General features: G+C 43.4%; 1 protein-coding gene across 1 annotated transcript in view; it reads right to left on the minus strand.

Moving 5' to 3' along the window:
* Window positions 1–21,659, minus strand: part of LOC127395155 (microtubule-associated protein 1B-like) — a 78,252-nt gene that overhangs the window by 12,939 nt on the left and 43,654 nt on the right. The window contains exon 5 of the mRNA XM_051641626.1: window positions 828–6,792. Coding sequence (XP_051497586.1) covers window positions 828–6,792 — 5,965 coding nt within the window. The remainder of the gene's footprint in view (window positions 1–827; window positions 6,793–21,659) is intronic.

The following is a 21,659-nucleotide window of genomic DNA, read 5'->3' on the forward strand; positions in this document are numbered from 1 at the left end:
GATTTTTTTATGATGAAAGATTATAGGATTTTGTAACATACCCAATATTTAATAGTTTGCTTATACTGAATCCTAGACCTGCTCCTTGTAAAAAGCTTTTAAGAACATCAGTCCTGACAACAGCAAAATCAAACTATCCACAAAACGCTCTCTAACAAGATGTGCCAGAAACAACATATTAGCACAATGCGTCCTTCAGTAATCTAATTAATATTTTATTACTACTTAGAATACACAACATTAATTAAAAATTACATTAATTTTCTGCATGTTTGGCCATCACTGATGGCCTAAGACTTGAACTGGATTATGTGATATACATACTCAGCTCACTGAAAATGCTCTTACTACTGTTATCATTTTAAAAAAATTAATCCAGAAAAGTAACAAAAGCATCCAATGTCTGAGAGTACCTTTGCCTCTCACAATATTAAATTGCATTATTTTATATTAAGAGCATTGTGTCTGCATGATTGTTACAATTAATAAAGTGGTTCACTTTACTACTGATTTCACTTCCCCTACAAAACTAGTACTTTTAAATCTATTTGTTAACAAGTCAGACAACTAGTATTAAGTTCTTTACATGTGATGCACTCTAATTCTTTACATCTGAGCAAACTGACACATCAAGTTTCTCAGACTGAAAAACTTAATGCAGTGAATTTCATTCATTTAAATGTGGCCTTGATATGCCAGATTTATATTTAAAACATAGACTTTCTCTGGAGGTTTGCTACAAACCTCATTCTCAGCTGATACAAAGGCAACCTAACTTCACTGCAACAACTAAGAAAATATTAACATTAGGGAACTCCTGTCTTTACCTGTGGTTGCAGTCTTTGCTGACTTGGATGTCGTATTTGCTGCATTCTTGGTGTCCTTATCTTTCTCTTCCACTCGAGACTTTACTTCTGGAATAGAGATATTTTTGTTTGACTTCTCCACAAACTGCTTCTTTTTTTGAGAACCCATTTTGGAATTTTTGTCTATAGATTCTTTTATAGCTGGTTTTGGTGAAGCCACTTGATTTGATTTACCATCACTTTTTTTAACAGGAGAAGGCGACTTGGTCTTAGTACCCTGCTTTTTTGTCTTTGTCTTTTCTTTGAGTTCCTTCTTCAAAGTTTTACCCAAATTCTGATCAATGGGCAAAGTCTCTGGATCAACCATGGAGACATCAGGGTGCCTCAGAGAAGGGCTGTGATCCTGCATTGGGACAGGTGGTGGGTCAATTTGTTTGTACATGATCATCTTGTCTGTTGGAATGGTTTCTGACTCATCTTCTGAATCAATGTTAGCATCTGCAGTGATGGAAGGACATTCCTCAGTCTCAGGGGGAACATCTGAATCAGTCTGAGATGGGGCAGACTCACTCACAGATGTGGGAGGGGTTTCATCACACTGCTTCCCTTGCTGCTTTCCCCCAGGAGGTGGCTGGGCTCCCCCAGATTGAGTTAATGGCTTTTCTTGATCTTGAGACTGTTCTTCACTTGCAAACCACTCAAAGGGATTTGGGTTGATAAATGAGGGTGAAAGTTCAGTTTTAGGATGTGAGCTCGTGGTTTTCCCTGTTATCTCATAAGAATAATCTGTGGCCTCAGGTGACCTAGTAGCTTTCCCTGTTATCTCATAGGAATAATCTATGGCCTGAGGTGATCTAGTTTTTTCAACTGCCTCATAGGAGTAGCTAATATCCTTTGGTGACCTAGTAGTTTTCTCTGTGTCCTTGTAAGAATAACTAAGTTCTTCTAGTGACCTGCTACTTTTCTCTGAATCTTCCTTTTCTGGGCTGATTAAAGGTTCTGGACTGTGCTTTATTAGGGGTTCCTGGTAACCAAATGCTTTGACAGAGGACACTTGCAGCAACAACAAAGATGTATGACTAGCTGACACTGCTTCTGTGATTACAGGAGGTGAATCTGGAAAACTAGGAGAGTACAGAGAAGATTCCCTTGGAGTTAATGGAGATAGGTCAGACTTTGGTGATAGCTTTTCTCCAAGGCTATGTACCTTTTCAGAGGTAAAAGGAGAATGTAGTGACATATCTCTGAGTGGAACAGCACCTGAAAAAGTTTCTTCTGGCAGTGGTGAAGTTAACTGAGAAGGTGTATGAGCTGATGAAGCTGAGGATGAAGCTTCAATTTGAGAAATTGAAATAATTTCTGAAATATCCTTCTCCTGAGAGTAAGATGACTGTTCCACAGGGGAAATCTTCTGTGCAAAAGTAGGCTCCTGTATATCTGAAGGACTATAATCTACTTCTGTTGGTCCATTTTCAGATATATGGTGTATACTAGTGTCTACAGTAGGACAGCCTGGAGATTGCCTACTAAAGTCCATTGCTAAAGACTGCTCAGGGGACTCCTGACCAAATTCAAATACCATGGTTGACTGCTCAGGAACTCTGTGATTGTGCACCGGGGTTCTTGATTTTGAGGTTTTAGGTGAGAAATCTGGTGGAGAAATTGACATGGGCCTTGGGCACTCTTCCTTAGATGGAGACATGTCTGCTTCCTGAAATGTTGTTGGTGTTTGTACAACTGACACTGAAAGAGAATCATCAACCTCAGTAGAGTGAGGGGATCCAACCTCAGCATGCAAAGGAGATGCATCATCAGTAGTTGGTTCTGGAAATGAACTAGTAGCAACAGATGCTGTAGAGACAGAAGCTACTCCTTCTATATGGGAATAGGTGTCTTCTGCTACAACCTCATCAACTGGTGTTGCAGACTTGTCAGAAACAGTTCCTTCAGAAATTGACATTTTGTTGTCTTCTTTTAAGGAACCAAATTGACTGATATCTATTTGAGTAGGTGAGAGATCACCTGCTAACTTCTGCTCATCCAAGACCAGTGAAGACTGGGAGCTGCTGGGTTCTGTATGTTCTATTTTCCTTTCTAGACTGAAGCCTTCCTTAATTACCATAAAATCCATATTTTTTTCATCTTGTTTTTCTTGAAAAAGGCCCACAGAGCTGGCCTCAGAAGCTGGGCTCATCTGAACAAGTGATTTTTCTTTTTCAGGTTTCCTCTCAGAAGGACTTCCATAATCTCTGGTGGGAGAGTTTACATCAGCACTCAAAAATGTATCATAAGTGGTCTCTGAACATATCAGTGATGGACTCCGTAGAGGTGAGAGAACCTTTTCAATAAGAGATTCTGAATCTGGAACAGGCTCATCCAGAGGGCTTATTGTGGGTTTTTCAAACTCATCTTTGACTTCACTGAGTTCAAAGCTAACAGGAGCTTCTGTTGACTTTTCACTGGTTTCAGAGGAAAGCTGACTGGATTTTTCATCACTGGGAGACTGATAATAAGGTGTGTGGCCAGCACTACCAGCAGCAGACTGTGAGGGAGATGCTACTTCTAATATTTTATATTCAGGGCTTGCACAGTGTTCTTCAGCAACTTCTTGATGTACATTGACAGGGACAGGCTCAGCTGAGACCTTGATCTCATTGGGAGTGAGCGAAAAGTTCACACTACGTTCACTCAGTGGTGTTTTGGCAATGGGTGATGGAGGGGACAAACTCTCAGCTAGACTCTTGGCTGGACTACATTTTCCACCATCTTCTGGATAGGGTTCTTTGATTTCGAATTTGACAGTGCCTTGTATTTCACTTCCTTTTTGCCAATATACATCTTGGAATGCAGATTTGCAGAATTTGTCTTCCTCTAATGAAGAAGGTGGTGAGATGGTAGAAGCTGAGGCATTATAGTCTTTACCTTCTGTGGCCTCTGATAAATTATTAAAAGCATACAAAAGTGAAGAAAGATTAGGTCTAGCAAACTCTTGAGAGTATACTGATGTCTCATACTTGGTAATGTTCATATACTCCTGCGAAGGTGACACGCTTTCCTCATTGTTAGTTTCATCACTCATGACATCCCGGGGTGTAGACATTTCATCCATTGGAGTTGGTTCACTGGATATTTCAATGGTAGACTGTGTATAACCTGAAGTAGCAGTGAATTCCTCAGGTTGATATTCTCTGTCTTCTTCATCAGAAGCAGTGGCTTCACTTTCTGAACCACCAGGTAATGTTTCTTCATGGATAGAAGAGGCCTGTTCAACTGCTGGAGGCTGAGGCTCTGACCATTTTATTGGTGTAATTATGAGTAGGCCATATTTATCTTCAACTTCACCTGCTTCTGCAGCTTTGTCTACCACAGCCATCACATAATCTTCTTCAGCTTCTATTTTTTCAGTCTCCTCTTCATCTCTGATGTCTTCAGCTTTGTCTTCTTCCTCTTCTTCAGTCTCTTCAGTTTCTGCCTTTTCTACTGCTTCTTCCCTGTCTTCCTCAGCCTGTTCATCTGCTGCCTCATCATCTGCCTTTTCAATAGATTTTCTGGATTTAATGTTAGCATCTGCTTCAGCCATTATTTCTTCTGAACTCTCTTCCATTTCTCTTGCTTCCTCCATATATGGTTTTGCAGTGTCCAGTGGTCTCTTTTCTTCCTCATCTTCAGCTTCTTCTGTCTCTGCCTTTTCTTCATAATCTCCTGCTTCATATGATTCTTCCAAGCCAGTTCCCTCATCTTCAAACTTTTCATTGTGCTTTTTCACAGGTTCCAATTCTTCAGGTGTTTGTTCACACTCACCCTCAGCCTCTGTCATAGGTATGCCTTCATCAGAGGACTCGGCAGGTTCTTCATTACCTAATTTTTCTTTTTGGACTTCAAAGGCCTCTTTTTGTTCTGTGCCAGTGAGTTTCAGTTCATTCTCTATAAGTGCAACTTGAGGTTTTGTTTCTTTTATAGTTTCAACTTCTTCAGCTTTTAATTCCTCAAAATCCTTTGTTAAATCCTCTGGTGAAGACATAAGGGATCTCTCCACTTCAAGTTCTTTTCCACTAGCTGCAATTTCTGCAGCTGCTACAGTTATGACACTGGCTTCAGCTGCTGCAAGGGTAGCTTGTCCTCCACTGACTTTGATCTCATTCTTCACAATCTTAATTTTTCCTTTTTCCTTTAGCTTTCCAGCAGGTACTGCTTCTTTTTTAGCAAGTTCCTCCTTCTTTTGTGGCTTAGGCTTTGCTGCTGTTTTTTTTACTTCAGTCGAAGGAGAAGCTGTCTTCTTTGTTTCTTTAGGAATCTTTTTTATGGCCTTTTTGGCTTCTTTTTCTTCCTTCTTAATTTCCTTCTTCTCTTCTTTTTTACCTTCTTTTTTTGCTTCCTTGGGTGGAGCTTCTTTCTTTACTTCCTTCTTAGTTTCCTTCTTCTCTTCCTTTTTCACCTCTTTTTTAACTTCTTGCTTGATCTCTTCTTTTTTTGTTTTTTCCTCTTTTTTGATGGGTGTTTTCTCCTCTTTTTTAGAAACCTCTTTCTTTGTTTTTTCTTTTTCCTCTTTCTTTTCTTCAAGTTTTGCTTTGACTTCCTTTTTCACTGGCTTCTCCTTTGCCACTTTTGGTTTTACATCTGTAGCTTGTTTTTCAAGAGTTTCAGGTTTTACTAATTGCTCTTCTTTACTTGTTACATCTTTTTCTGCCACTACAGGTTTGTTCTCCACTTTTGCTGGTTTATCTTTTTTAGCTGGAACTTTTTCTTTGCTTTCCAGTTTCTGAACCTTTTCCAGCGCTGGACTAGGCTTTGCAGGCTCTGGTGTTTCTTCTTTAGATTCCTTTCTGAGAGGCTTGCTTGGTGGTGTCTTTGAAACAGGCTTCAGACTCTCCTTGCTGTCTGTTCGTTTTTTCAACTTTGCTAGTTTCACAGCTGGACTAGCAATGTTCCCAGTTAGGTCTTTTTGTGTAACCACTGGTTGTTTAAGGAAGTCTAAGTGTTTAAGTTTTTCTAGTCCTTCTAGAATATTATATTGGGTACTGTTTCCAGGAAACAGAACTCGGATTATTTTTTCTGCAGGATTAGCTGGATGCCACACAATCAGGGATGAGACAGAGTTGAAATAGGATAATGGAATGTCTAGTTCTTGGCCATTTGATAGCAGGAATTCAGCTTTATCTTTGCTAGTACCACTCCACTGTTGCATAAAATATTGCATCTCTTTGCTGTTTTTTACAGGATTAAGCACATACATCTCAAGTTTGCCAACTCCCATTTTCTGAAACAAAATGATGGGGTCAATGGTATTTTCTACATTTCTGAAAAGAGGTTCTGGTTTCATAGACAATTTATTTAAATACTGGAGAGTAAAACAAGCTTCTTCTACACTCCTTTTTACTCTAAAGTTAGGATCCAGGTTCTTCAGGTTCTCAGGTACATTAAGGAATATAAATCCTAAATCAGGTGAGATTAGATTTTTCATCCAGTCACTGTTGGAAGTAGATCCTTGGGACTGTTCCTCTTCTAATTCAGCTATCTTTCGCTGAAGCATGCTATTGATTCCTGGAAGGTTATCATCTCCAATGTGAGTGAGTAGAATGGAATCTACCCTGTCCAAGTGCCGGATAAGTTTCCAAAAGCAAGATTTTCTTTCGGATCCTCCATTGATAAGCATGTTGAATCCATTCACTGCAAACAATGCAGAGTCCCCTCTTCCACCTGGGAAAATATAACAGCAGGGTTTGGAGACTTTCAAGAAGCCTCCTGAAGTTGGAGGTTCCAAAATGTCAAAGGGTGATGGCACTTCTACTGATTCTGAAAGATACTCTGTGAATTCAGAGAGTCCTTCCATTTCAGGCAATATGGAAGCTGAGTTGAGTTTAATGTTAATAAAGTCTTGAAGGTTGTGCCTGTCAAGGTTGGAATCTTTCCAGTCCCCTTCCTCAGGGCAGAAAAGAGTTAAGCTAGCTTTGTTGGCGGGGTGTGTGGTGCTCAACAATTCACCAATCTAGGGTTGTAAAACAAAAAACCAATAAGATGCATGGAAATTAATTTTTTAATGACTGTTAATGTCAGAACATAATATTTCATGATCATATAGTTTATACCTTTTTCATTCACTTCTGCACTGTTGAGTACCCATCCTAGAAGCTAAAGGAACCTGTTAGCACAATTAGTTTACTACTGTATTTTTTTAAAATACAAAGGAGCATCTTATGAGAGAAGGTCCCTTCCTCATTGCCCAATGTCCTGGTCTGAGCCAAGACAGAATGACAGTCTCTTCTAAGTAACTGTACTTGCTGAAATTAATGGCATGTTTTTCGGTCAGTGTCTGCTTCTTGGACTGATAAGGCTCAATGTTTATAGTTCTCACTGGAGAATGGTATGCAGAACCAAGTTCACTGCTTGGTTCTACTAAACTTCTTATGTGCCGGAAAGAAAAGGGAGGAGTGGACTGGACAGGTGACCCAAATTGACCAAACAAAGTATTCCATCCAATACATGTCATACTCAGTATAAATCTGAGAGATCACAAGGGTTAAGCTCTTCTTCATCCACAGTCTTCTTTTGATCCCAATCCGTGTTCCTAGATTCAGCTCCCATCTGCTGCTGAGTCCAGGAGTCGAGTCCAGAATTTTCCCAGGGCCTGCTCTGCAGCTTCGGTGGTGATGTATTATTGGGGGGAGCATTATAGTGGTTTTGCATATATTTGTATATATTTCATTATTTTCTTTTTAATCATTATTGTTTAATTAAAGCTGTGTAGTTTAGTTTCCAACCCACAAGTCTCTCTCCCTTATTCTCTCTCCTTCCCCTATAGGGGAAGGGAGAGGGGTTAATAGAGAGCATCTGTCACTCATTTAATTATCAAGCCAGTGTTAAACCTTGACACCCAAAGGAGGAAAGTACCCCAAGGTTCCCCCTTCCCTCCATCCTTTATAGGATGACAGTACAGGCTTTTATATTTAGAGGGAATGAGGACTATGAAGCTAATGCTGCCAGAGCTGCCACTCGGCTGGAACTTCAATACGAACTGAAGTCCAAGGCAGCTAAATGTTATGCAACTATTTACAATGCTAATGCCTTTTTCTCTATTCCCATAGCAGCAGAGTGGAGGCCCCAGTTTGCTTTCGCCTGGAAAGGCATCCAGTACACCTGGAATTGACTGCCCCAGGGAAGCACAGCCCAACTATCTGCTGTGGACTGATTAAGGCTGCACTGGCAAAGGGTGGAGCTCCATAGCATCTTCAGTACATTGATGATATCATTGTATAGGGTAATGGAGCAGAAGAAATCTTTGAGAATGGTAGGAAGGAAAACCACATTCTGCTGGAAGCCTGTTTTGCCATAAAGAGAAGCAAGGTCAAGTGACCTGCCCAGGAAATCCAGTTGCTGGGAATTAAGTGGCAAGATGGGTGCCTACATGTCCTTATGGATGTGGTTAACAAGATACCAACTATGTCTCCACCCACTAATAAGAAAGAGAAACAAGCATTCTTAGGCATTGTGGGTTTTTGGAGAATCCACATTCCCAGGTACAGCCAGATGGTGAGACCTCTCTATGAATGCCATTTCAACGCAGCCACCGAGGTGGAGGGATCACATCTGATCGCGTCGTGGGACTCTTTGCCGAGGCAGCGAAACCGCGGCAACGGCAACACCAACAAGCGCAGAGAGAGAGGGAGGCTGCCTCCTTGCCCCAAGCGGGAAGTGACAGCTCCTGACCAATAGGGGACGGCTCTGCCTCAGCGTGGGCAGAGAACAGGGTGAAGGCGGCCTAACCCCTGTCATATACAAGTACAGCGCTTAGGGAGCACGAGTGACCCGGGAGTGCAGTGAACAGGATGGGCAAACACGGTGTGGCACATCAAAAGGGTGTGGCGCAGCAGTTCGCACAGCAATTCGCGCAGCAGTTCATGCAAGCAGGGCGTGAAGGGCAGGGAGGGAATGGCTTCAAGCTGCAACAGGGTAGGTTTTGACTGGACATTAGGAAATTTTTTTTCACAGAAAGAGTGATCAGACACTGGAATAGGCTGCCCAGGGAGATGGTTGAGTCACCATCCCTAGATGTGTTTAAGAGTCATTTGGATATGGTGTTGGTAGATATGGGTTAGGGGAGAACTTTGTAGAGTAGGGATGATGGTTGGACTCGGTGATCCCAAGGGTCTCTTCCAACCTGAATAGTTCTATGATTCTATGAGTGCACAGTCCATCCCTTGGCTTCAGAGACAACTTAACTAGTGGTCATTGCCCTCCCAGAAGAGTGTTAACTATGGTTTTCACTTGGGCAAAAGCCATTGCACCAGGAGGAATGTGGTGACCCAGACAGAGGTCCCACGCAGACATATAGCTATCCAGGTCTCCAGCCTCAGGGAGTGCCTAAGCCTGTTGTTCATACCAGAGGACAGCAGAGAGACTAGTTGTGTGAGGTGTGACCAGAAAAAATATCTACTCAGCATGGTTACATAGCTGAAGGAGAAGATGGGGAGGCTAAGGAGTATCAGGGAGTGTGAGGGAGATAGACTGTTGGTGTCATGACTTAGCCTCCCTGAATCAAGCCCAACAGTCAGGTGGGTCTCATGATGCAGAGCACTCCCTGTCCTCTCTCTGCCTGGCTGAGTGTGATGGCCTACAGGATAGTGAGCAATGGCAACAAGTTCCTGCATGGCACAAGTGTGTGGTAGATGTGTCTCTAGAGTAACTGTTTGCACCTCCCCGGGTGACCTTGCAAAACAGATATGATGCACTGCAAGGGGAACCAAATAGTGATGAGGGTGATGGTTCACCAAACTTGGAGGTGTCACTGAGGCAAAGTCAAACCACACCTCGCATCAAAACAACCTCAGTTAAAAAAAGACAGGTCCTTGTTATAGGTGACTTGCTTCTGAAGTGGGAGGCCCTATATGTAGGCCGGACCCAATTGTTAGGCAAGTCAGCTGCCTCCCTGGGGCCAGGATTAAGGATATACAAAGAAACTTCCCTACCCTAGTTCAGCCCTCTGATTACTACCCATTACTAATATTTCAGGTAGACAGTGATGAGGTAGCTACTAGAAGTCCAAGGGCAATGAAGAGAGACTTCAGGGCCCTGGGACGGCTGGTTGAAGGATCAGGAGCACAAGTGGTGTTCTCCTCTATCCCACCAGTAGCAGGGATTGATGAGGAGACAAACAGGAAGAGCCAGCAGATTAACTCCTGTCTCCGAGACTGGTGGTAACCAGCAGGACTTTGGTTTCTTTGATCATGGGTTGATCTACAGAACACCAGGCATGCTGGCAACATGTGAGGAAAGCCTAACCCAAAGGGGAAGAAGGATCCTAGGACAAGAGTTAGCAGGGCTCATTGAAAGAGATTTAAACTAGGTTTGAAGGGGGAAGGGGATGAAAACAGGTTTACTAGAGAGGAGGCTGGGAGCAGCATGCCGGTGCTGGTGGGTAAAAGTGCTAGCAAGGTCTTGCAGTCTGTTGTTTCAATGGAGGTAGGGGATGATAATGCATGTGGTAGTGAAGACATGAGGGTTAATGATAGGTTGGTAACTAGGGAAGTGTCTGAGTGTGGTCAGGTGGGAATCAGGGCTTGTTCCCCCAAAAAGGTGGCAGGACAATTAGCCCAGCTGAAGTGCATCTACACCAACGCACGCAGCATAGGCAACAAACAGGAGGAGCTGAAGGCCATTGTACAGCAAGAAAACTATGATATAGTTGCCATCACAGAAACATGGTGGGAAGAGTCGCACAACTGGAGTGCTGCGATTGATGGCTACCAAATTTGCAGAAGGGATAGGCAAGGAAGGAGAGGTGGTGTGGTGGCCCTCTATGTTAGGGATAGATTTGAATGCCTAGAACATAATGTTGTGAATGGCAGTGTTGAGTGTTTATGGGTAAGAATCAAGGGGAAGGCCAATAGGGCAGACATAATGGTGGGAGTTTGTTATAGACCCCCCAATCAGGATGTAGAGGATGATGAAATATTCTATAGGCAACTGGCAGAGGTCTCACAATCGCTAGCCCTTGTTCTTGTGGGGGACTTCAACTTCCCAGATGTCTGCTGGAAATACAATACAGCAGAGAGAGAACAGTCCTGGGGATTCCTGGAGTGTGTGGAAGACAACTTCCTGACACAGCTGGTGAGGGAGCCAACTAGGGAAAGTGCCCTATTGGACCTGCTGCTTGTTACCAGAGGAGGTCTTGTGGGGGATGTAAAGGTTGGAGGTTGTCTTGGGCAGAGTGATCATGAAATGATAGAGTTCTCAATTCTTGGAGAAGCAAGGGGGGAGCCAGCAGAACTGCCACCTTGGACTTCCAGAGGGCAGACTTTGGCCTGTTTCAGAGCATGGTTGAGAGTGTCCCTTGGGAAACAGTCCTGAAGGGCAAAGGAACCCAGGAAGGCTGGTCATACTTCAAGGAGGAACTCTTAAAGGTGCAGGAGAAGGCCAGCCCAGGTCCTGAAAGATGAGCCGGCGGGGAAGACCAGCCTGGCTAAATAGAGAGCTTTGACTGGACCTCAGGAACAAAAGGAAAGTTTACGGCCTTTTGAAAAAAAGGGGTTGGCAACCTATGAGGAATACCAAGATGTAGTGAAGCTATGCATGGGGAAAATTAGAAGGGCCAAAGCTCAAGCAGAACTCAACTTGGCCACTGCAGTTAAAGACAACAAGAAAAGGTTTTTTCAGTATATCAATAGAAAAAGGAAGACTGGGGAAAAAGTAGGCCCACTGATGAATGAGGTGGGCATCCTAGTGGTGGAAGACACAGAGAAGGAAGAGTTACTGAATGCCTTCTTTGCTTCAGTCTTCACTGCTAAAGGTGTCCCTCATGAATCCCAGACTCTGGAGGCAAGGGGAAATGTCTGGAGAGAGGAAGACTTTCCCTCGGTAGAGAAGGACTGGGTTAGAGACCACTTGGCCAAACTGGACAACCATAAGTCCATGGGCCCTGATGGGATGCACCCACGAGTGCTGAGAGAGCTGGCAGATGTTACTGCTGAGCCACTCTCCATCATGGAGAACAGAAGAGGTGCCTGAGGACTGGCGAAAGGACAATATCACTGCAGTCTTCAAGAAGGGCAAGAAGGAGGACCCAGGGAACTACAGGCCAGTTAGTCTCACCTCTGTCCCTGGGAAGGTGATGGAGAGACTCATTCTGGATGTCATCTCTAAACAGATTGAAAAACAGGAAGTTATTTGGAGTGGTCAACGTGGATTTATCAATAGAAATCATGCCTGACCAATCTGCTAGCCTTCTATGATCACATAACTGGTTGGCTGGATGAGGGGAGAGCAGCAGATGTCAGCTACCTTGTCTTCAGCAAGGCTTTTGACACTGTCTCCCATAGCATCCTCATTAGGAAACTGAGTGTGGACTAGATGAGTGGACAGTGAGGTGGTGACACGGCCCAGATTTAATAACCCAGGAAGGTTAGAACTGGACCCCCTTGCTTTCTAAGCTCCTGCTGCAATAGAGGAGCCTAGGTGCGGCTGGATCCAGTCCTGTACGTGTCACAACTCAGACTGGGCAGCCCAGGGAGATTAGGACTGAACCCCCTTGCTTTCTAGACTTCCTTCAGAGAGGAGCCTAGGTGTGGCTGGGCCCAAAATCCTTCTCTCAGACCTGGTCTTTTCCCAGAGAGAGTAAATGCATTACGGTCCGAGCAAAAGCTCAACTGTCCAATACCTCTTGATCAGATTAGGGTGTAGCAACACACAAGGTTTGTTTATAACAAATAACGCATTTATTACACTAGTAGGAGTTAATACTGAGCAACCTAAACAAAACCACCCGCGCATATATATAAAGTAAGGAAAAGGGGATGAAAAGAAAAGGGGGGGAAGACAGTAGAGAGAGAGACTGAGGTCCTGAATCCAGCGTCGGTGGTACAGCCAACGGGGGAGGGTCGGTGTCAATACTCGATGTTGATGAAGCTCCCCAAAGCCCACCATTGCAGCCCCCTATTTTATAGGCCTAAAATCTTGATTTCACAACGAGTACGTGTGATTGAGCCATACACGTGTGAGCAGCTGGAGCAGACCTATGCTCCCTCATTGTTGTTATCTCAGTCGTTGTGGTTATGTCATCTATGAAAGCCCAAGGCCATATGTAGGCCATCGCTGCAGTCTCCATCCTCCCAGGCAGGCCTTTTGAGACTTTGTTCGACGGGCTACAATGGGGTTTTGACACCATTTCCCAAAATAGGTCCTGAGGGCTGGTCCCTCACAGGTGGATGGAGAGCTGGCTGTGTGACAGAACTCAGAGGGTTGTGATTAATGGAGCAGGGTCAAGTTGGAGGCCTGTAACCAGTGGTGTCCCCCAGGGGTCAGTACTTGGTCCAGTCTTGTTCAACATATTCATCCGTGATCTGGACAAGGGGACAGAGTGTATCCTCAGCAAGTTTGCTGATGATACTAAACTGGGAGGAGTGGCTGACACTCCAGAGGGCTGTGCTGCCATCCAGCATGACCTGGACAGGCTGGAGAGTTGGGCAGAGAGGAACCTCATGCGGTTCAACAAGGGCAAGCGTAGAGTCCTGCACCTGGGATTAGATTGTTACAGTGTGCTCCGTGCCTGCCACACAGCAGAATAACAAATATGAGACAATATTCCATCCCTATTGCTGCCTAAGAAGGCATTAAATAAGTAATTTCTGATTTAAAACAAAAGGGCGTTATTGTGCCCTGCCATTCTCCCTTTAACTCCCTAATCTGGCCTGTAAAAAAAACAAATGGTAAATGGTGAATGACAGTTGATCACAAAAAACTGAATGCCAATACAGACACACTCACAGCTGCTGTACCTAACATTGCTGATCTGGTGCTAGAAATCCAGGAAGCAGCACACTCAGTGCTGGCCTCATTGGATGTAAAGGATATGTTTTTCCAAATCCCTATTGATCCTGAGGACCAAAAATATTTTGCCTTCACTTGGGATGGGGTACAGCACACTTTCACAAGGTTGCCCCAGGAATATAAACACTCACCCACACTGGCCCACCACACGCTTGTGTGTGAGCTGGAAAACATTCCAGAAATCAAAAATAACTCCAAAGTCAAGGTCTATCAGTACATAGATGATGTGCTGATAAGGGGCCAGAGTGAGAAGGAGGTAAAAGCAGTTTATGATGCCATAATTAAGCATTTAACAGACATGCAAATAGAGGTCCCTGAAGAAAAATGGCAGCCACCTTTCCAAGAGGCAAAATTTCTGGGAATAAGGTGTAAGGGGGGAATCTGGAATATTCCTTCTGATACTTTGTCTCATCTGAGAGAGATAAAAGTACCTACCAAAGCTACAGGAAATACTGGGGACCCTTCAGCATTGGAGAAAGCATATCCCAGATTTATCCATCATAGCAAATCTTCTTTTTGATTTATTGAAAAAGAATTGTCATTGGGAATGGGATCAGTCTCATGATGAGGCCTTGAACTGTTATTATTGGAGGCACAGACATTCCAGACTCTGGGACCTCTCCACGCAGAGGATCCAATAATAATAGAGTGGGGGTTCTTAGCCAGTGCCTTATCATATCACTTTTGGCAACGGGGACCTGAAGGGAGTACTCGACCAATTGTCTTCTATTCTCAGTCATTTGAGGATTCAGAAAAGTGATATTCCATTCTGGAAAAGGGGTTGCTAACAGTGTGTACAGCACTGAAAGAAGTCAGTAAGATTATTAAAAAACAAAAGGTAATCCTTCAAGGCCCTTTCAAGGTAGTTAACCAAGTACTATCTGGAAAAGCCCCTCCAGAAGGAATATCCCAAAAGGGTACAATCAGAAAATGGTATAGTCAAATTGAGTACTATTCTGGCCTTTTCAAGCTTGAGGAAGGTCCGGACAAACAATTTAAGATTCAGGAACAAATTGGATCGACAGATGAGAAAAATTTAACCATGAAAACTCCCAGTCCTATTAAAGAGGCCCTGGAATATAAAAGTGAAATGGTTAATGCTTGGTTTACGGATGCTTTGTCCTGGAGAGAAGGAAAAACCTGGTTGTTTAAATCTGCTGCAATTAAACCCTCCACAGGCAAACAAATAATAAACCAAGATAAGGGCAGCGCCCAAGTGGGAGAGCTGGATGCTGTTCTCAATGTTTTTGTAAAAGAAAAAGCCTCCAAGGATCTGTGTATATTTACATAGATTCCTTTGCAGTCTTCAAGGGCTGTGTGGAGTGGATAACTTTCTGGGAACAGAGTAGCTGGGAAATTAACAGGGTGCCTGTTTGACATAAGGGGAAATGGCAGCAAATACTGAAGATTACTAAAGAGAACCCTAATTTTCATGTAGGGTGGATTCCTTCTCACCAGACTAATTTGAAAGATGAAGCTACTAAGTGGAACAACTATGTTGATGAAATAGTTAAAATCAGTGCGGTGGAAATCAAATCAGCTATCACAGAAGCAGAAAATCAGAAATGGAAAAGACTGCTTGAATGGCTCCACTGTAAGAGAGGTCATTCAGGAATCTTGGACTTATAAAAAGAGGCACAAGCCTGTGGGTGGCCTGTCACCCGTGAGCAATGCAAGACAGTCATTTCTTCATGTGATCTTTGCAAAATCAGACTTGGGGAACATCCCCTAACAACTGACAATCTGCATATCAGGGACGGGAAACCCTTGTGGTCCACATGGCAGGTGGACTATATTGGTCCCTTCCATAGATCAGGAAACAAACAATACGTCATTGTGATTGTGGAAGTGGTATCAGGATTAACCTGTGCTGAAGCTGCTTCTAAGGCAAATGGGGAAAACAGTTTGCTTTTTGGAAAAGGTATTTGGGGTTCTGCTTAAACCCACAAATATTCAATCTGACAACAGAACTCACTTCACCTCACATCTTGTACAGCAATGGGCTAAAAGGGAAGGTATTAAATAGACATTTCATGTCCCATACTACCCACAAGCTAATGGGATAGTAGAGCACACTAATGGGTTAATTAAAAGTCTCATCCTCTCACAGGATTCAAAATGGGATGAGAGATTGTGGTATGTAGTCACTACTATAAACAATAGGTGGGGGGTGAATGGGTGCCCTCGCCTAAATGCCTTTTTCCCTGAGTCACCTACTCAAGATAACAGACAGCACAGAAGACTTTACAACAAATCCAAAACTCCTCTCCAACCTGGACAAACTGTTTTGTCAAACCTGACCCCCAGTACCGGCTTGTGACACTGACAAATATTGGTAAGGTCAAGCTTACCTTACAAACACCAGTGAATTCAAATACATGGGTTGCATCTGATTTAAATGACAAACAGCATAAAATCAGTACAAAATGGATAATTTATGTTGAATAAATCAGTGTTTTCTTTTGGGAAAAATCAATTATTTCTGTGTACCTGTCTAGTGATGTCAGATAATATATTGCGGTCTGACAACTTAAAGAGCCAGAGACATCCCGGTGACAATGTCAGGCCTGATCAACATGTGACTGGACTCCAGAGGAGTTACTTTGTGACCGCTATGGGACTGATCACTCCATAGCCTAAACAAGGTACTCTATAACATTGTCTCCTTCTATGCTTGCCTTAGAGTTGTTGTTTGCAATATATTGTATTGAATGGGAAAAATTAAGAACATTGTTAAAGGACTCACTGAAGTGGCAAAAACTCGGTTCAAATTTGGGAATTTCCTTAATGGTCTGCTTTCTTTTCCTTTTTTGACAGAATTGGGGACTGGGTTTATGTTATCATTTCAATTATTTTATTCCTTATCTTGTTCCTGTGTGTAACTACTGTTTGTTCCTTGTGAATGAATTGTGTTTGAGTAAGGCGACTTTGCCAGACTCCCACCAGAACAAGGAAATCCGAAGCCAGTGGAAAATTATGAAGACCTAAGGGCTATTACCCAGGTTAAAGAATAATAATTAAGAAAGTTTGTTGTAAATAAAAGAGATTGTAATAATTGTTATGAAGTAATGGAAGTTCAATAGATTGAATGTTTCTTTATTTTAGTGTTTTTCGAAGTTGTGTTTATGTTTCTGTATTATTCTGTTTTACTCATTAAAATGAAGATAGCAGTCATGAAACTTTAATGATACATTGAATTGTTAAGAATGCTATTGTATATGATGTTTGGGAGTTGTTCCCTTGTTTGTTGTTATGGATGATTACATATTAGTAGTAGTTTTACATTTGTTTCTACACCCGAGGAGGGGAGGGATCTAATGTGAGAAAAAGGGTTTGGACAAGAGCCTGATTGATACATACATTGATAGACAAAAAAGACTCTAAATTATTGCTGCCTTAAAAGCCACGGGGTGAGATGTGGGGAATGGTCCATCTTCTCTGCCCCCACATAAGACTAAACAAAATGCCTTTCAAGCCAGCAAACCAAGAGTGGCATCTTTTTACTGATTTAGCCAAGGACAGACTGGAACAGGCCCTTTGCTCTACCAGGTAAGTCCACAACAAGAAAAGAGCATAAGGGTTATGATAACTGGCAGCAAAATGGACAACAGGTTAAAGACTGCCTCTGACAGAGTACGTACCTGGCCAGTGCTAATTGGGTAATTTGAACAGTGGTACTTTACTCAAACAGTGACTTCTGATCTATAAAAGAGGGCAAGTTCTGCAGGCCCGGGGCTCTCTGCCTGCCCGGGAGGAGACCCTGCTGCAGTACCAAAAGCCGCCTGGAACGCCAGCACCGCTGCCCAGAGAAGCCGAGGTGGGGGCACCTGTACCCGCTCCGCGGAGTGCCAGCCTGCTCCCCGAGGGACTGCTGCTCGCCAGAGCCTGCCTGGCTTGAAGTGCTTGGCCTAAGCCTGCCCGAGCCTAATACCGGAGCCGGAGCCAAACCGAACCGGAGCCCGCAGCTGTCTTCCCGGTCTGCCTGCCGCTCTGCCCCCGAATTGGAGCTCGCTGCGACTCACGGAAGAGCCGCATCTTCCTGCCTGCCTGCCTGTTACGGGGGGTCGCCCCTGTTACCGGGAAGCCGGCCCCCCTACGGACCTGCTACCGAGCCCTGCCAGCCAGAAAGAATCCGTGTCACAGGAACCACACGCTACGGAAAGGTAAACACACACACACTCTCTAACTTTCCTACCGGGCTCAACTCCTACCCTTGTACTCCATTGATTCCACACCTCTCCCTTGGAGTGTACATTTAATAAGACCATAGTACTTTGGAATTATTTTCCCGACATATCCCTAGCCTACCTCTCCTGAGCCTTGGTCCCTTGGTCCCTCAGTTTGTGTTAACCCTTAATAAACTGGTTAATTCATAAACTAAACATTGGTCTCAGTAACAATTTGTGAGCATGGTGAGGGTGGTATTTTAATCTCCGCTCTAAAATACGGTCCTGCAGCAGCTGTTCCTCTGTGAGAGGCGAACGCCACGTGTGAGCTCTCGGTTTCATTCACAAAGCCCTCCACATTAGGAGGGGAAGTCGCAGAAGCGTCCTGACAGCAGGTAGCCTCTGTGGCTTTGGCTCACAACACCCACACATTCTATGATTCTAAGATTCTATGGAAATAGGACAACTGGCAGCACAGAGCCATCCTGTGGCAAGATATAGCTACCCAGCTAGAGACACTTTTGGTAAAGGTAAAACATGTAGATGCCCACATGCCTAAAAGCTAGGCCCCTGAAGAACACCAACACAACCATCAAGTGGACCAGGCAGCTAAAATGTTCCAAACAGATTTGGACTGGGAGCACAGAGGTGAACTGCTTTTAGCTCAGTGGGCCCATGAAACTTCTGGTCATCAAGGAAGAGACCCAACATGCCAATGGGCTCATGACCAAGGGGTGGATTTAACTATGGATATTGCACAGGTTATCCACGATGGTTAAAAACCTTGTGATATGGGGGATGTTGGTTAAAATACAGGTATGGATAGGCCTGGCAGATTGATTATATCACACTCATCTTGTAGTGGCATTGGACCCCAGAGAGGATCAAGTCAGACAATGGGACTCATTTCACAAACAGCCTAATAGACAATTGGGCCAAAGAGCATGGTATAGAGTGGATATATCGTATACCCTATAATGGACCAGCCTCTGGAAAGATTCAATCTTATAATGGCTTGCTAAAAACCACCCTGAAAGCAATAGGTGGTAGAACTTTTAAAAACTGGGATAAACATTTAGCACAAGCCACCTGGTTAGTTAACACCAGAGGATCTATCAATCGAGCTGGTCCTGCCCAATCAGACCTTTTACATGCAGTAGAAGGGGATAAAGTCCCTGTATATGAAAGGAATCTGTTGGTAAAAACTATTTGGGTCTCTCCTGCTCTAGGCAAAGCAAACCCATCCTTGGGATTGTCTCCGCTCAAGGCCCTGGACATACCTGGTGGGTAATACAGGAAGATAGTGAAGTCCAGTGTATACTACAAGGGAGTTTAACTCTGGCTGAGAAAATTTAATTTTAGGTTGCATAGTTTTAATTACTGTATAATAGTAAGTGTTTTTCTAGGATAATACAGTGGCATCCTGGAACCTCAAGATGAACCTGCAGCACGAGGGCACGAACCCCAACAAACTCCATGCCATCTCTCCTGCCCTGAGAGACTGTCATGATGGATGAAGATCTGCAACATGAACTCAACAAGCTGTTGTATAAAGACAATTCATAACACAGTGAATGAGTATGACACAAAATGGTATGGAATAAGGGGTGGAATGTTATGGTTTGAGGGGACCCAGGCTAATTTTATGGTATTAATATGAGAACCTAGAGAGTGGGTGTTGTTTAGGATCCCCAAGAGATCCAGGGGGCAGAACAGAGAGGGGTCAGTATTCCCTCCCATTTCCTGCCATACCCTATAAAAGCCAGAGGGGTGAAGTCCGTCCCTTCCCCCTTCCAGCTTCTTTTCTCCCTTCGCTCATCTGGTGGACATCTTGGGGAGAGGCTCGTGCTCTTTGTATTCAGCTTGCCACATGCTCTGCAGGATCTGATTTGATCAATTGCTGGGAGGAGCTCTGGCCCCTTTTCCCGATTCGGCTCTGCTATGAAGGACTTTTGGACACATATCAGAGACCACTGAAATGGGTTTTTTGTATATATTTGTATATTTTTCATTATTATCCCACGTGTTACTATCCCTTCCCTGTTGTATTAAACCTGTTCTAGTTTCAAGTTCCAACCTTGAATCTGTCTTCCTTATTCCCCTTTTATCTTCCCCTGGGAGGATGGGGAGGAGTAATAGAGAGCAATTCTGTTCTGTGTTTTTGGTTCGCCCTGATCACTAAACAGAGACAGACAGTATCAAAAGCCTTACTAAAATCCAGAAAAACTCCATCCACCACCTTCCTTTCATCCACTGGGCAGGTGACCTTATCATAGAAGGATATCAAATGAGTTAGATAGGACTTTCCCTTTGTGAACCCATATTGACTGTGCCTGATGATTGCATTGTTCTTTACGTCTTTCAATAGTATCCAGTATGATCTTCTTCATAATTTTTCCAGGTACAGAGGTTAGACTAATAGAGCTGTAATTTCTTGGGTCTTCCCTCACACTCTTGCAAATTGGAATAACATTGGCTAGTTTCCAGTCAGCAGGGACTTTCCCAGGCTCCAAAGACCTTTGGTAGATCATCAAAAGGGGTCCTGTCATAACCTCCGCTAACTTCCCAAGTACGCTGGGATGAATCTCATCAGGCACCATGGACTTATGAACATTCAACTGATACAGCCAATCCTTTACCATTTCAGTGTCCACAAATGGAAAATCACTGTTCCTGCGCTTGTGGTCCTCCAAACTCAGAGGACTGGGAAGCCCAAGGTCTGTCAGTATTATTAAAGACTGAAATGTTTTCTAACCTTTTTTCCAATTTGTAGACCACCTAAAAATTTCCCATTTTAAAAATGTCACATGCACAGACTGCAGTATGGCAAATATGATCTTTCTTCGCTTTTGTGAAATCTTTTAGAAGCAGTGGGAGCCCAAGATTTCATAGACAATAAGCTGGAAGCTAACATTTTAAAACAGCCGTTTTTGCTGGTTGGTGAGCATGCTGCCAGCAGCAGAGACAAGCCAAGTGAGCTTTACTCAGAGACCAACATGGGATAGGGATCAACATGATTGGCAGATAAGGAGCAGCACAGCCCTATGTCATCTGCTGATCTGCAGAGAGTTGTCCCTGCAGAGGGCTGTCCCGGTGCAGAGATGTCCCGACATTGAGTTGTCCAGCAGAGAGTTGGCTGCAGAGAGTTGTCCTAGACCCCGTCCACCACTGCGACAATCCCTCAATGGCTGTAACTCATAGCCAGCCACCACTGCTCCACTTTCCAGCCAATGGTTTGGCTTCCTAACTGTAATGGTAGTATTTACCCCTAGTTTTGTATGTTGTCAGAAAGTAATTGTGTGTCACTAATTAGCTAGTGATTCAAAGATCTTGGGTTTGCAATTTCATAGAAAAGTAACTGCAAATTGACAGTGACTTTTAGATGTCATGCACATTTCAGAGAGCAGGACTACAGTTCTTTCCCCAATCTTACAACCATATGTTCAACAAAGAGGCTTTGAGAAAAGGATCAAATGGATACAATAAGGTCACTCTAGAGCTCATGCAAACTTTGCTTTTTCAATGCTGAACTTTCAAATCTCACTCCACTGAAATGCTCCTAATTAATTTTGGAAACTAAATATCTAGGAATACAGTCATATAGTTTATTTAAATATACGTTTTACTCAGCAGCCAAATTAAGTGTGACATCTTGTTTACTATGGCTTCCTGCCCTATGGGAGCTTTCAGACACAGTACATTAAGCAAGACAGCAAAATAATAAGTTGTGAAAGAAACAGCATTAAATATTGGTATACTTCATACTTATATTTTTGGTACGTAAAAATCACAAGATGTACAGATTTCACTAACAAAATTTTAAACATTACAGTAAAGAAGCCAAGCAGGTAAGTGGTGCAAAAAACTA

This window comes from Apus apus, chromosome W (genome assembly GCF_020740795.1).
Source record: "Apus apus isolate bApuApu2 chromosome W, bApuApu2.pri.cur, whole genome shotgun sequence".
NCBI classification, from domain to species: Eukaryota; Metazoa; Chordata; class Aves; order Apodiformes; family Apodidae; genus Apus; species Apus apus.